Here is a 13,602-nt window from a genome sequence, read left to right on the forward strand (position 1 = left end):
AGTCATTATTTTGCCATTTCTCTCATCCTTCATTAGTCCTACGACTTTTTTGTTAACCTGAGGGATGTTATAAATATTATCAGCAGGATAATCGCTGGTGTCGAATCTGTCAATATTGTCTGGAATGAATTCATAAACGTCACAAGATTTTATTTCATAAATAAGACTATTATACCTATACCTATACCGTATCGGTATACATTAACTTACAATTTGATTTCAACCTTGGTCACATAAAAGAATAGTGAAAGTCGTAGACGCAAATTTTGGATAAATCTAGAATTGCCATTCCGGCGTAGATTGGTTTGTTAAATATCACTTCAAGCCTATTCAATTGTATCGCAACGAAATTTTCACTGGATATACTTTGACTGTGGAAATTTGGTCGCGATATCAATGCTTTGGCACCGTCACGCCCATGCCATTTTTGTGCCAACGTAACATCAGAATATTTGCGAACATTTTCCATCGTTTTACCAAATACCGCGTTGTTCATCAGTTTGTATAGATTTTGTTGGAACTTTTGGCCCTCAATGCAGTGTTCAAATCAATATAACTCTTCAGCCGTTCAGGTTGTTTGAATTTCTATATTCTATGAATTTCACGCAATATCAAACCGTTTTCCGCACACTGCAAATTACGATGATGTTTAACATAGCGTGACTTATTCTGCAACGTAGCTAAAAATTTTGAAGTTTTTCCACTAAGGGCCTTTTGATGATTTGGACAAAAGGGTAAATCTTGATGTAAATTGTGAACATTGACAGGGTATTCTAAATCCACCTCCAATATGTATCCATCGTCAGACTCTTCGCCAACGCGCATAAAATGAATATCATGTACTCGATGCACCCATTCAGAATTTCCGCAAGGTAAGTACTGAGACATCGCCCAACCATACAAATTATTCACGTCTAAGTAGAGCAAGGATTTGGTTTTTAACTGTGGATTGCAATCTGTCATGTATTCATTATTCGCTCTGCTGTATCGGTTCGAGCATTGACTCAATCTTCCACGCAAGCCTCCTTCGATAAACAGCAGCATATCAACGTCCGTGAGCAATTCCAGTTGAATTTTTGTGTGGAATAGCATGCAATCCCACGTAAAACCGGGTAAGATACAGTAGTGTGCCGGATCGAGCTTATATATTCGGAGGCAATTATCGCGAAAAATTTTAAAAACGCCTGCGAGGAGCATTACGTCAACTTTCAGATACAAATCACTATACTCGCCCAATGTCATGATATTAAAACTGTCCCGGACGTTCTGTGCATGAATGTAGTCTTCATCTTTAATATGTTGATCATTCAAGACGTTATAGATGAAATCGGACATTCGGAGTATAGTATACTTTAAGGACATGGTTGTTCAAGGGCGATACTCCATGTATTACACACATTGATTGTTGTAACAGTAGCAATCAGCCGTTGATGAAGCGTGGCATTACTTTTTTTCGTCACTTTCGAATGTGACGTAGTTGACATTGTGGAGTGCCTGTTAATTATGCCGATCCCAGGGTGTTCCGAATTACAATTTACCTGTAATAACCAATTTGGGACGAATTACGGAGTTGTTTAATGACGTGATTCATTGAAATTTGACGTAACCGATTTTTCTAGAAGTCATAAAGAATGTTTCGGAATCAAGAAATGGGAGGAAAAAATGACACATGCATATATCATGAAACAGAAAAAGATTATCCTTAACTGTATCACATGCATTGGTTGCTGTAACAGCATTCATCAGCCGTTAATGAAGCCTGGTAAATCTCACTTTCTTCCGTCACTTTCGACCGTGACGTAATACGCATGTCGAGTGCCTGTAAATAGTGCGGATACCAGGGTATTCAGAACCATCAGGATTATTCAAAAACAGTTAATTTGGGATAAATAACGAAGTTGTGCAATCTTGTGATACCTTCAAATTTGACGGGATAAATTCTTCTCGAGTAACGAGGGATGCGTCGGAATCAAAAGATGTAAAGAAAAAAAATAAATAATAATAAACCGCTGGCATATCATGGAACGAAAAAGATCATTTTCAACCGTGTTTTCAAACTATACCAAACTCCTAATATCCTGTACTCAACGTATACTGGATTCGTGAAATCATATTCTCGAAGTATAACGTACACCTCCGTCCACGTCATTGGAGTATACACTATATGAAATTTGACATTTGAAGGACAGTATGCTTTGAGGACATGCTCGTTCAAGGGCGGTATACTATGCATCACACGCATTGGTTAATATTACAGTATTTATTGGCAGTTCATCCAGCCTTGGATTTTGATCTTTGTCATTACTTCTGAACGCTAGGTGATTGGTACGTGGAATGCCTGTAAATCACGTGGATATAAGGTTATTCAGAAATGCGATTCAACAAAAGCAATCAATTGTGAATGAATAACGAAGTTGTGCGATTTTGTGATTTATTTCAAATTGATTTTACGAATTTTTACAAAGCGGAACCAATGTCCAAAGATCAAGAAATGTGAGAAAATATGAATCAGCTGTATTAGTTTATCGAAAGCAATGAACCCTGATTGCGTCCTTACAGTACACATTTCTTAAATCGTGTCCGCAAAACATACGATCCATCGGCGTCCCCGAATAATACGAACCTGTGATGAAATATGTTTTTTCGAGGACAGTCCTCGAAGTACTACGGTTTCCAGATGTCCTCGAACTAATCGAATGACATATGATGTATTTTTTGAGGACAACCCTCAAAGTGTACGTAAGGTGTACATTTTTCCAAGGACCGGCCTCAAAACAGCCGAATGTCCTCGAAATAGCTAACGCACATACTAAAAAGTCCTCAAGCCATCCTTTACATATCTCTCTCTCTCTATCTCCCAAAAAAGTCCTGTACCGCATAGCAACAGGTGAAAAAGATTATAATAACAATAGTAGACGCATGAAGTTGGCGGTGGGGTGAGATGCCAAAAACAAAACAAAAAGCATCTAGCAAACAAAACTTACGATGTTCATAACAAGATGTGCGCTGAGAAGTCGACCGTGGAGTATTTTTAAATAAACTTATTTAATAATAAAATTGCTGATGCTATGAAGTTAGTGTAAAGTGATTGACAGCTGTCATCGGAAGTTTATGACAGTCTTTGACAAATATCTTCACAGTTATCTGTTTCTGACACAAAAAAGATAAATATGCAAACGAGAATTATAAAGATGATTCCAGACGGGAATCATCTTTTTCGCGCGCTGGCGTATTGTGTACACGGCACTCAAGATCGACATGCAGAGGTAAGACTGAGTATCGTTTCAAATACAGTTGATAATTGGTCTACATTTGCAGGTTTCATTACAGGTAATGATTCAAACGGTGCCGTGATTCGGTCACCTGGTGATTCCAAATCACACATGAATAAAAATGCAATTTACGGGGGAGAAGCAGAATTAGCTGCAGCTGCGGAAATTTCAAAGATATGTTTAATCGTGTATCGCGGAGAACAAATTTATCCACACCAAATCGGATCCCAAGATGAAAGACAATTTTCGCTACTCTTCACCGGCGATGGAGACAGTGGACACTTTGATGTCTTGCAGAACGAAAATAAAATTCAGATAGTGAGTAATTTTGATGTCTTGCAGAACAAAAATAAAATTCAGATAGTGAGTAATAAGTATCAGAAGTAACAAGCAAATGATAGTATAAATCAAAATATATCACCAAACAGTCAAAACGACAGCCAGGATTTACGTTGGCAATGAAGAAAGGAGGAGTTTCAATCAGCAGACAAGGCGGTGGAGATAGTGGATGGTCGGACGTATCACAAAAGAAAAAGGAAAATAAAATTGTAAGTGCGAATAAACAAATAAGCCATAGAATAATATCAAACAAATATTCGTATAACCAGGCAAGAGGACGACCAGGATCTATGTTGACCACAAGAGAAAGACGTGTGTCGCGGAGTGAACAGCAACGCAAATATAGAGAAAAAAATAGTATAAAGAAGGTGATTTTGGAGAATAACAGGCAGAGCGGTAGCAAAAATAATTCAGCAATGGTGAGTGGTAGCCAAAATAATTCAGCGAAGGGTGCAGAAGAATTAGAAGAATCGATTGTGATTACTGATTTGGAAAATAAATCAAGAGAACGACCAACCAATCATACTAGCAAACATGTCAGCATAAGTAATAAAACAGAACTCGAGGAGAGTGAAGAAAAATGAAGCCAAGGAGATAGATCCATATCAATGGAGAAGGAACACCAATTTTCAAGCAACAAACAGAAGCTTAGATTGATGAACAAAAGAAAAGTAAACACAGAAGGAATTGAACTGGACAGCAAGAGACAACGAGTAGATGAAACGACAGACGGAAAAGAAGTGTATCAACGACTTATAAGCAAAAATAACGTATCTGAAATTCGTGTTTGTGAAGAAATATTAGGTAACAGTGATACGTCGACATCGATAGAGAAGGAACTGTCTGTATTCAGCCAAACAATAGAAGATAGCAGAGACGGTGTGACGAAATTTCTCGCCATTTAACAATAAATAACAAATAAAATTGACAACTTGCAACTTCTGTTAAAATTAAACCGCAGGTTCCTTGGATTGATACAAATGACAATAATTCCATTCGTTTTCGTGGATGAGTTATCAAAATCTGACAATGCCGATTAACCAGAAGTATTGCATGTAGAATAAATAAATTAATAAATTTGTAAAAGTAAAATTTTGAGAAATACTATGACGAAGTTCCTAGCCATTCAAACAATAAAATAACAAATAAAATCAACAGCTTGGCACTTATCTTAAGATTCGATCACACAGGTTCCTTGCATAAATATAACTCTCAATAATACCATTCGTTTTCGTAGATATAGTTATTGAAATATGACACTGCAAATTAACCGAAACTCTTACATGTAGAATGAATAAATTAGTAAAATTGTAAGAACAAAATGTCTACACCACACTACTACGAGGAGTACATGTTTCACATTGGGCGTCTTCTCGCAAAATGTCTGGTCAAAACTAGTTATCTATATTTCCGCCCACCCACTGACACCGTGCTTCAACCGTCATCGCCTAGCGCGCTAATATTTGAATCTCACAACAGGAGGCTGTCCGTCGCAAGTTGTGAGCCTACGGCGACTACTCTCCGTATACGCGTAGTCTTGAACACACCTGTGATATACCCAAATATATAGTTTAGCTTAAGTGTATCCCTGTGTTATCATTATACCTATACCCACGGTCCTAGCATACATAGCAATTGGCGACGAGGATGCAGACACATGACTAACGCTCACATACATTTTGTACGGGCGCGAGAAGTAATTCGTGCGTGACTTGATAATTCGAAATAGTGCGTGAACGGGAGAGTCATCAGAAACACTCATACATACATACAGTGTACGTGCGCGAGAAATACTTCGTGCGTGGTTTGATATGAAGTGAATTGAGAACGTAGTGATAAGCCCGGGGCGATAAGTTGGGAAAGTGTGAGGTACGCCAATGTCCGAGTCAGACTCCGAAAACGAATACGCTGATTGTAAAGAGCAATTGACGCTTAGCAAAGCACATCAATTATTGAAACGGGATATCACTTCCAAGCTAAAGAAAAGAGGCTTCGGAAGTAGATAATATTTGAGAGTTCTGGAATCTAGTTCCAATTTCCGCCACCAGCCCCCCAATTCCTACAGGCCGGGGCGACTGCAGCGCCGCTGGGGGGGGGGGGGGGGGGGGGGGGAATTCCTGTCGGGTCTTGTTCGACGGCGAGAGGCTCTAGGTTAGATAACGCTAGACCACTTGAAAAAATTCCTGGAAATGCTGCCTCTCAGCTCATGCCGATAATAAACGCAGTGGGGTAGGGACACAAGGAGGAAATTAAAACCATGCCAGAATATTTGGTAATGTGCTTATGCATCATTATAAACCATCGCAAAAACCTTATGCAGAAATTTACCAAGCGGTTCACTCTTGGCTAATCGTCGCAGAGTCGGATTCTCACCACCTGGGTTCAATAATTACTGACTGCTGCTACGTTTTCTCGAAAGGCTTTTCCCGAACAAACCTTTTCGTCAGGTTCCATGAACATCAATCACCCGGTCAAGAGTATAGGGATGAGAATTCATCTCTATGCCGCTCGAAGCCACTCTTCGCCAGCCGATTCTCTCACTGTGTATCTTCAAAGTTTTTTTTCACTGACAGGGGAGGGATGGGCGTGTGCAGACTCAGACATGGTTGACCACAATTTTTATCTTGGAAGCTGTTGCTGCTGCAGAACGCGAAGATCCCCCCCCCCCTCTCTCTCCCTCCGTCCCACCCTCCCTCACGATCCTTTGACATAAGGGCAACACATCCATTGCAGACTCATCAGTCTTACACAACACGTAAAAAGAAAAGGTTCAGAATATCATCGTCACCAACGTCAAAGTCATGGCCGCCGAAGCATACATGGGACTCGTCGAGCAGATGGGGGAGGCGTACAATTTGCTGCGCGAGCAAACTCCCGGAGAAAGAAGTCACGATGTCTTTAATCATTGGATTGGTATTGGAGTGGCAAATACACAAGTTTTGCAAGATATTCTTCAACAGCCGAGAATGAGTGTGGGGGTGAAACAGCGAATCCAACATAAGATCTCCCTCATACAATCCCGGGTCGCAAAGATCCAGCAGCAACAGCGGCAGCACGGCCTCGTGATAGGCGGCAATATCAGCAGTCCAGCGGGTGTACAGTGGGACGATGTTGACAGCGCTTTTGCTGACCGGATTCGCACCGGCATTGTGACCAATCTTGGCCGTAAGGATTTGAAGGTCTTTCTGAGCGACGCGCGGCGGATCATCGTAGGAAAATTGAAACTGGCACAGCGTAATGAGGGGAATGTGAAGGTCAACATGATATTGACATGCAAATTTGAACACGTCAAGCATGACGAGGTCGCTGCGGAAGTTAAAAGCTTCAATACATCCAACGTGACGATCCTCCCATCGAGTGATATAGACGGCTGGTTCGCGGACGCAAAGAACAAACTGCTCGTAAAGGTCGAAGATTTCGAACAACGTGATTCCGGCTGGAGTATGATCGAGATTTTAAATATTGCCGTAAATGTCAACCGATACCAGCCTCTCGCTGCAGCAGCTTCAACATTCGTCACGCTACCCATGGACATTCAACGCAAGAAGGCTGTGGTCAACGTCAAAAACGAGGATAAAAGATGTCTTCTGTGGGCTCGTTACCGCAGCTCTCCACCCAGTCGACATCAGTATTAGCCAGATGCATAGCTATCGCCGATATATTCGAGAGTTGGACTGCACAGGCAACAAATTCCCCGCTACTCTGCATGATGTGGAAAAGTTTGAGAAATTAAATAATTTGCGAATCAATGTATATGCAATAGAATCCGAAACTTTTTCGCATCATGCAAAATCCGAGAAAAGCATCATCATGCCGATTTATTTGAGTAAAAATCAGCGTAGCGCAAACGTTGACACGATTCATCTTCTAATGGTTGAAAGTAACAATTGTCCCAAACATGATGTGAACCGCGAATTCACACCAAGATTCCACTTTGCTTGGATCAAAGATCTCTCGCGATTGGTTAGCAAACAATTGTCTCAACATAATGGCCAACTGTTTTTATGCGACAGATGCCTATGCCACTTCGCCGTAAAACACGCCTACGACCACCATCGGCAGGATTGTATTATGTTGAATAAAGTGCGCATGGAATTTCCAAGATCTGAAGATTCAAATTTAAAGTTTAAAAATTTCAAAAACTAAGGCACTGTCCCGTTTGTTGTTTACGCCGGTCTCGAATGTATATTAAAATCCGAACCTGTAGACGAATTTCAAAACCGTAAAACATATGAAATTCAAAAGCATATCCCGCACAGTGTAGCATACTACGTACATTGCGCGTACGATGAGACCTTATCGGAGTTTCATGGTAAACGCGGCACCGATTGCATCGATTGGTTCATGCAAGAGGTTAAAGATTTATCGGTTGAAGTAGAGTCACGAATCAAAAATATAATTCCGATGGAGTCTCTCACCCAAGTGCAACGCGATCTTCACATGCGCGCAAAAAATTTTTATATTTGTGAAAAGCCGTTTACTCCCGAGGAGAAAAAGTGCCACGATCATTGTCACTTCACGGGTAAATATCGCGGTCCTGCGCATAATCGGTGTAATTTGAATTTCAGAGAGTCGCATACAATTCCGATAGTTTTCCACAATTTGTCCGGTTACGATTCACATTTTTTGATTGAATCCCTGGCTTTGACTTTCCCGGAGCGGTTACACTGCTACCCATAAATGAGGAAAAATATATATCCTTCACGGAGCAGGTTGATGGAACGATGATGCATTTGAGATTCATCGATTCGTTTCGATTTATGGCTAGCAGTATTGATAAACTTTCTTCGTATTTAGGCGATGTCGATAAACGCATAACACGTGAATTTTACAATAATCCCGCGCATTTCAGCTTGATTACCCGCAAAGGCGTTTTCCCTTACGAATACGTCGATTGTTGGGAGAAACTTGACGAAACTGAATTACCTGCAAAGAATCATTTCTACTCACACCTCTGCAATTCGAATATCACAGACACCGATGTTGAGCACGCTAAAAATGTTTGGGAAGAATTCCGTTTAGAGTCTTTGGGGGTCTATTCCGATTTATATTTAAAGACGGATGTTTTGTTACTTGCTAATATTTTCCAAAAATTCCGGGCTAGCTGTTTTAAAACATACGATTTAGATCCGTTGCACTACTACACGGCGCCGGGGCTTGCTTTTGACGCGATGCTTAAACACACAAAGGTGAATTTACAACTTTTCGATGATCCCGAAACGGTTTTATTCATTGAAAGAGGCATTCGAGGTGGCGTAGCGCAGTGCTCTAATCGACACGCTCACGCCAATAACAGATTTATGGGCAAAGATTTTGATCCGGATAATGTGGAATCGTATCTTATGTATTTCGATGTGAACAATCTTTACGGTGCGGCTATGAGTGCACATTTACCAACCGACTCGTTCGAGTGGGAGCATGATCCTATCGATATAACAACCCATCCGGACGATTCACCGATCGGCTACATCCTGGAGGTGGATTTGGACTATCCTACAGAGCTCCACGAGGAACACAAAGACCTACCTCTCTGTCCGGAGCATTTCACACCGCCAGGTAGTGAAATCCCTAAACTCGCCACCACCCTTCACCCCAAAACGAAGTATATACTACACTATAGAAATTTGAAGCAATGTTTGAGTTTAGGTTTAAAATTAGTCAAGGTGTATAGAGTTTTAAAATTCGCACAATCTCCATGGCTCGAGCCTTACATCACGCTCAACACCAACATGCGCAAGCAGTCCAGAAACGAATTTGAGAAAAACTTTTACAAATTGATGAATAACGCTGTGTTTGGTGAGACTATGGAGAATGTACGAAATCACACAAATGTCAAATTAGTTACAAAATGGGAGGGAAGAGGTGGTGCGCGAGCGCTTATCGCTAGGGCAAACTTTCATAGCTGCACCGGATCCGAGACTGATATGGTTATTATAGAAATGAATCGTGTCAAAGTTTACTCTAAGAAACCAATTTATATCGGTGCGGCGATGTTAGACCTTTTGAAAATTATTCTGTACGATTTTCATCACAATTATATAAAACCGAATTTTCCCGACAAAAAAGCCACGGACAGCCTTATTTACCAATTTAATGTACTTAACATCTACGATATCGTCAAACATGATGTTGATCCAATGTGTGACACCTCGGACTACCCTCCCGACGATGTGTACGGTATTCCGCTCAAGAACAAGAAACGTCTGGGCATAATGAAGGACGAGAACAACGGGAAAATTATGACAGAGTTCATTGGGTTGCGAGCGAAGCTGTACACATTCACAACGATGGGCGGAGATGAGAAAAAACACGTCAATGGTACGAAAGTAAGCAAACGCGCAAAGGGTGTCAAGAATTCAACGCTGAACACCATCACGTTTGACGATTATAAGCGCTACCTGTTGGCTTACAAGGAATCGGCTCGATCGCAATGTCTAATTCGTAGCAAAAAACATCAACTAAACACTATCGTACAGAAGAAATTGGCTCTGAGTCGGCAAGATGACAAGCGGCAATTGATACCTGGGCAGACCGACACCTTACCTTGGGGGTTTGCCGCTGCCCCATAAAAGTAATTATAGGATTAGCTGTATGTATGAAACTGCCACGAATACTTACGTTCGACACCTTGGACGATCCTTTGTCAAATCATTTATTCAAAAATGAAAAAAAGTTTTCAGATAATGAAAAAAAGTTTTCCGGAAACGAGGAAAAGTTTTCAGAAAACAAAATCCCCATTTGATTAACAAGTAAAAAAAGTTTTCTGTAACGGTTTGAATAAGCCCGCCTAATATAAATGACTAGTATAGTAGATTTTAAGCCAAATTTGATCACTGTCGTCAGGTGTTCACGAGTTCCGTCGTGACCGTTCCTCGCCCCCACTCTCTCGTCGACGCCTGATATAATAACATGTGAAACCATCGATATTAAGTGAGCTCGTCGAAAACGAAAAGTACATAACATATCTTAATAATTTATTTGAAAGTTAACGAAAAATATTCAAAACCTTTTATAAAAGTGCTATATAAATATATCAAAACGAACGAGGATAATAAAACGACGCAAAATTGAACGATTTACGAAAACGAAAACGAGAGAACATAATGGAAATTAAACGAATGTTAATGGACGATAACGAGGCGCAAATCTGCTAGGCATATTAACGATAAGTTTTATTTCTACATTTATATACTATATTTTCACCGACATTTATTCTTTATTATACATTTTCAAAACATTTACACCCACATACACCAATCTACATACAAACCTAGCTTATATACATTCATATACACGTTTCTATATACAACCTTGTTAATTTACACTTATACACACATCTATATACATAAACCTGTCTTATTTACACTCATATACACATATCTCTATACATATTTTCGCCAATTTACACCATATTTAACACAATATAAAACCGACTTATTTATTAATATTATTAATACTGTGTTTTCTTTTCTGATTTATTGAGCTTTTTTCATCTTGAAACCAAACATAAAAAAAATAAAGAAAGAGTAATCATAAATGGAAAAATTAAAATAAAATTATATATGGTATACATGTTATTTATACTTTTCTTATTTCTTTTATCATATTTCATTAGTGTTGTAATAGAAACAAAAAAAATCTGTTACATTTCCAAATATGAAAAAAAGTTTTCAGAAAACAATATCCCCATTTGATTAACACGTAAAAGAAAAGTTTTCCCACTATAAAAAAAGGTTTTCCAGAAATGAAAAAAAAAGTTTCCAAAAATAAACATGTGCCGGATGGAAAAAAATTCCTTGCATCATTATTATTACTGTTATCACGGATATGATCTATATGTATACATGAAAAAGAATTGACGGAATATTTTGTATAACTGTATGTTTTATTGTTATTCTGGAGAATAAATACAAATTATGCTACACGTCTGTTTTATTTATCCAACTGTTGTGTGAACTGTCAAATCCCAACCACGTCACATGGAGCTGATCTCTACGCTTGCGTAATACTTTTCCCACTAGGTAGCCATGGGGGTATTTAACGTTACTGAGTTCCTCCTTATAGAAGCCTCCTTCGATAGGATGATCTTGATAATCGGTAAGTTTGTACGTCAGTCGATTGGTATTTTTCAAGTCGTTTACGGTGAATATTTCCGTTATCCACGTGGGCGTATACATTAATTGCATGACATCGAATCATTTCACTTAATGCGATGCTACTTAAAGTACAAACCCTCGCCAACGCTTATCATATCCAGCCGCCTCGTCCTCGCCCCCCCCTCTCCCCATCCTCCTTCCCTTCACCCTTCCTCCTTCCCTGCCTTGTTACTTCCGCTTTATCATCTCAACCAGTCGGTCTGCGGTGAAATTTTGAGTACGTGAAAAAATATAAATATCTAAATAAATAAGCAAGAACATTGAAAAGGGCTCGAAAAAAATCATTCTGCGTACTAGTTAAATAAGAAAATGCTGGAAAATAGAAAAAAATTCAAAATGCAGATCAACCAAGACAATCAGCTAAGCCGTTTATTTTAACCCACAATATTAGGGGGTTCGCTAGGCTGAAAGATCTAACTCCGAGTCAGGTGGCCGACCTGCTATAAAATGTGTAGATATACCCGTTTGGCGCCTCGGAAAGTCCTTCTTCAGACCCAGACGCCGCCCCTCCAAGGTCGTATTGAATGGATCGAAGTTTCAAATATACGATTTCAAATTCTATGCATCGAACAATTGATGCATATTCAAACAATGGAAGCGGGAAGATCCAAACCAGCATCCATGACGTCATCTGCTGAAGCGATTGATAGGAGCGTTCAGACTCAAGCACGTTTCCCGAGCCGCATAGCTAACGTGATAGCCGAATGATATCATTTATTTTTATATCATCGCTTATAACAAGGACGTAAAACTAAGTTTTTCATCCCAAGTATTTGCCAAGTATTTCTATAATAACCATATCACTCTCGGATCCGGTGCAGCTATGAAAGTTTGCCCTAGCGATAAGCGCTCGCGCACCACCTCTTCCCTCCCATTTTGTAACTAATTTGACATTTGTGTGATTTCGTACATTCTCCATAGTCTCACCAAACACAGCGTTATTCATCAATTTGTAAAAGTTTTTCTCAAATTCGTTTCTGGACTGCTTGCGCATGTTGGTGTTGAGCGTGATGTAAGGCTCGAGCCATGGAGATTGTGCGAATTTTAAAACTCTATACACCTTGACTAATTTTAAACCTAAACTCAAACATTGCTTCAAATTTCTATAGTGTAGTATATACTTCGTTTTGGGGTGAAGGGTGGTGGCGAGTTTAGGGATTTCACTACCTGGCGGTGTGAAATGCTCCGGACAGAGAGGTAGGTCTTTGTGTTCCTCGTGGAGCTCTGTAGGATAGTCCAAATCCACCTCCAGGATGTAGCCGATCGGTGAATCGTCCGGATGGGTTGTTATATCGATAGGATCATGCTCCCACTCGAACGAGTCGGTTGGTAAATGTGCACTCATAGCCGCACCGTAAAGATTGTTCACATCGAAATACATAAGATACGATTCCACATTATCCGGATCAAAATCTTTGCCCATAAATCTGTTATTGGCGTGAGCGTGTCGATTAGAGCACTGCGCTACGCCACCTCGAATGCCTCTTTCAATGAATAAAACCGTTTCGGGATCATCGAAAAGTTGTAAATTCACCTTTGTGTGTTTAAGCATCGCGTCAAAAGCAAGCCCCGGCGCCGTGTAGTAGTGCAACGGATCTAAATCGTATGTTTTAAAACAGCTAGCCCGGAATTTTTGGAAAATATTAGCAAGTAACAAAACATCCGTCTTTAAATATAAATCGGAATAGACCCCCAAAGACTCTAAACGGAATTCTTCCCAAACATTTTTAGCGTGCTCAACATCGGTGTCTGTGATATTCGAATTGCAGAGGTGTGAGTAGAAATGATTCTTTGCAGGTAATTCAGTTTCGTCAAGTTTCTCCCAACAATCGACG

The 13,602-nt window shown here is 39.9% G+C and overlaps 1 protein-coding gene across 1 annotated transcript; it reads left to right on the forward strand.

The window, feature by feature from the left end:
• Positions 1-2,919: 2,919 nt before the first annotated feature.
• LOC124406254 lies at positions 2,920-4,195 on the forward strand. The gene is made up of 4 exons (XM_046881607.1): positions 2,920-2,931; positions 3,141-3,590; positions 3,701-3,820; positions 3,881-4,195. Exons 1-4 carry the CDS (start codon positions 2,920-2,922, stop codon positions 4,193-4,195), a joined length of 897 nt encoding a protein of 298 aa, XP_046737563.1.
• Positions 4,196-13,602: the final 9,407 nt, after the last annotated feature.

Source organism: Diprion similis, chromosome 5, assembly GCF_021155765.1.
Source record: "Diprion similis isolate iyDipSimi1 chromosome 5, iyDipSimi1.1, whole genome shotgun sequence".
Taxonomy (NCBI): domain Eukaryota; kingdom Metazoa; phylum Arthropoda; class Insecta; order Hymenoptera; family Diprionidae; genus Diprion; species Diprion similis.

What these genes read in the sequence shown, in the direction of transcription:
- LOC124406254 (XM_046881607.1), top strand. An exon ending in ACGAAAATAAAATTCAGATA is followed by an intron (nt 3,591 to 3,700) that starts GTGAGTAATTTT and finishes ATCACCAAACAG; the next exon opens with TCAAAACGACAGCCAGGATT. An exon ending in AGAAAAAGGAAAATAAAATT is followed by an intron (nt 3,821 to 3,880) that starts GTAAGTGCGAAT and finishes TCGTATAACCAG; the next exon opens with GCAAGAGGACGACCAGGATC.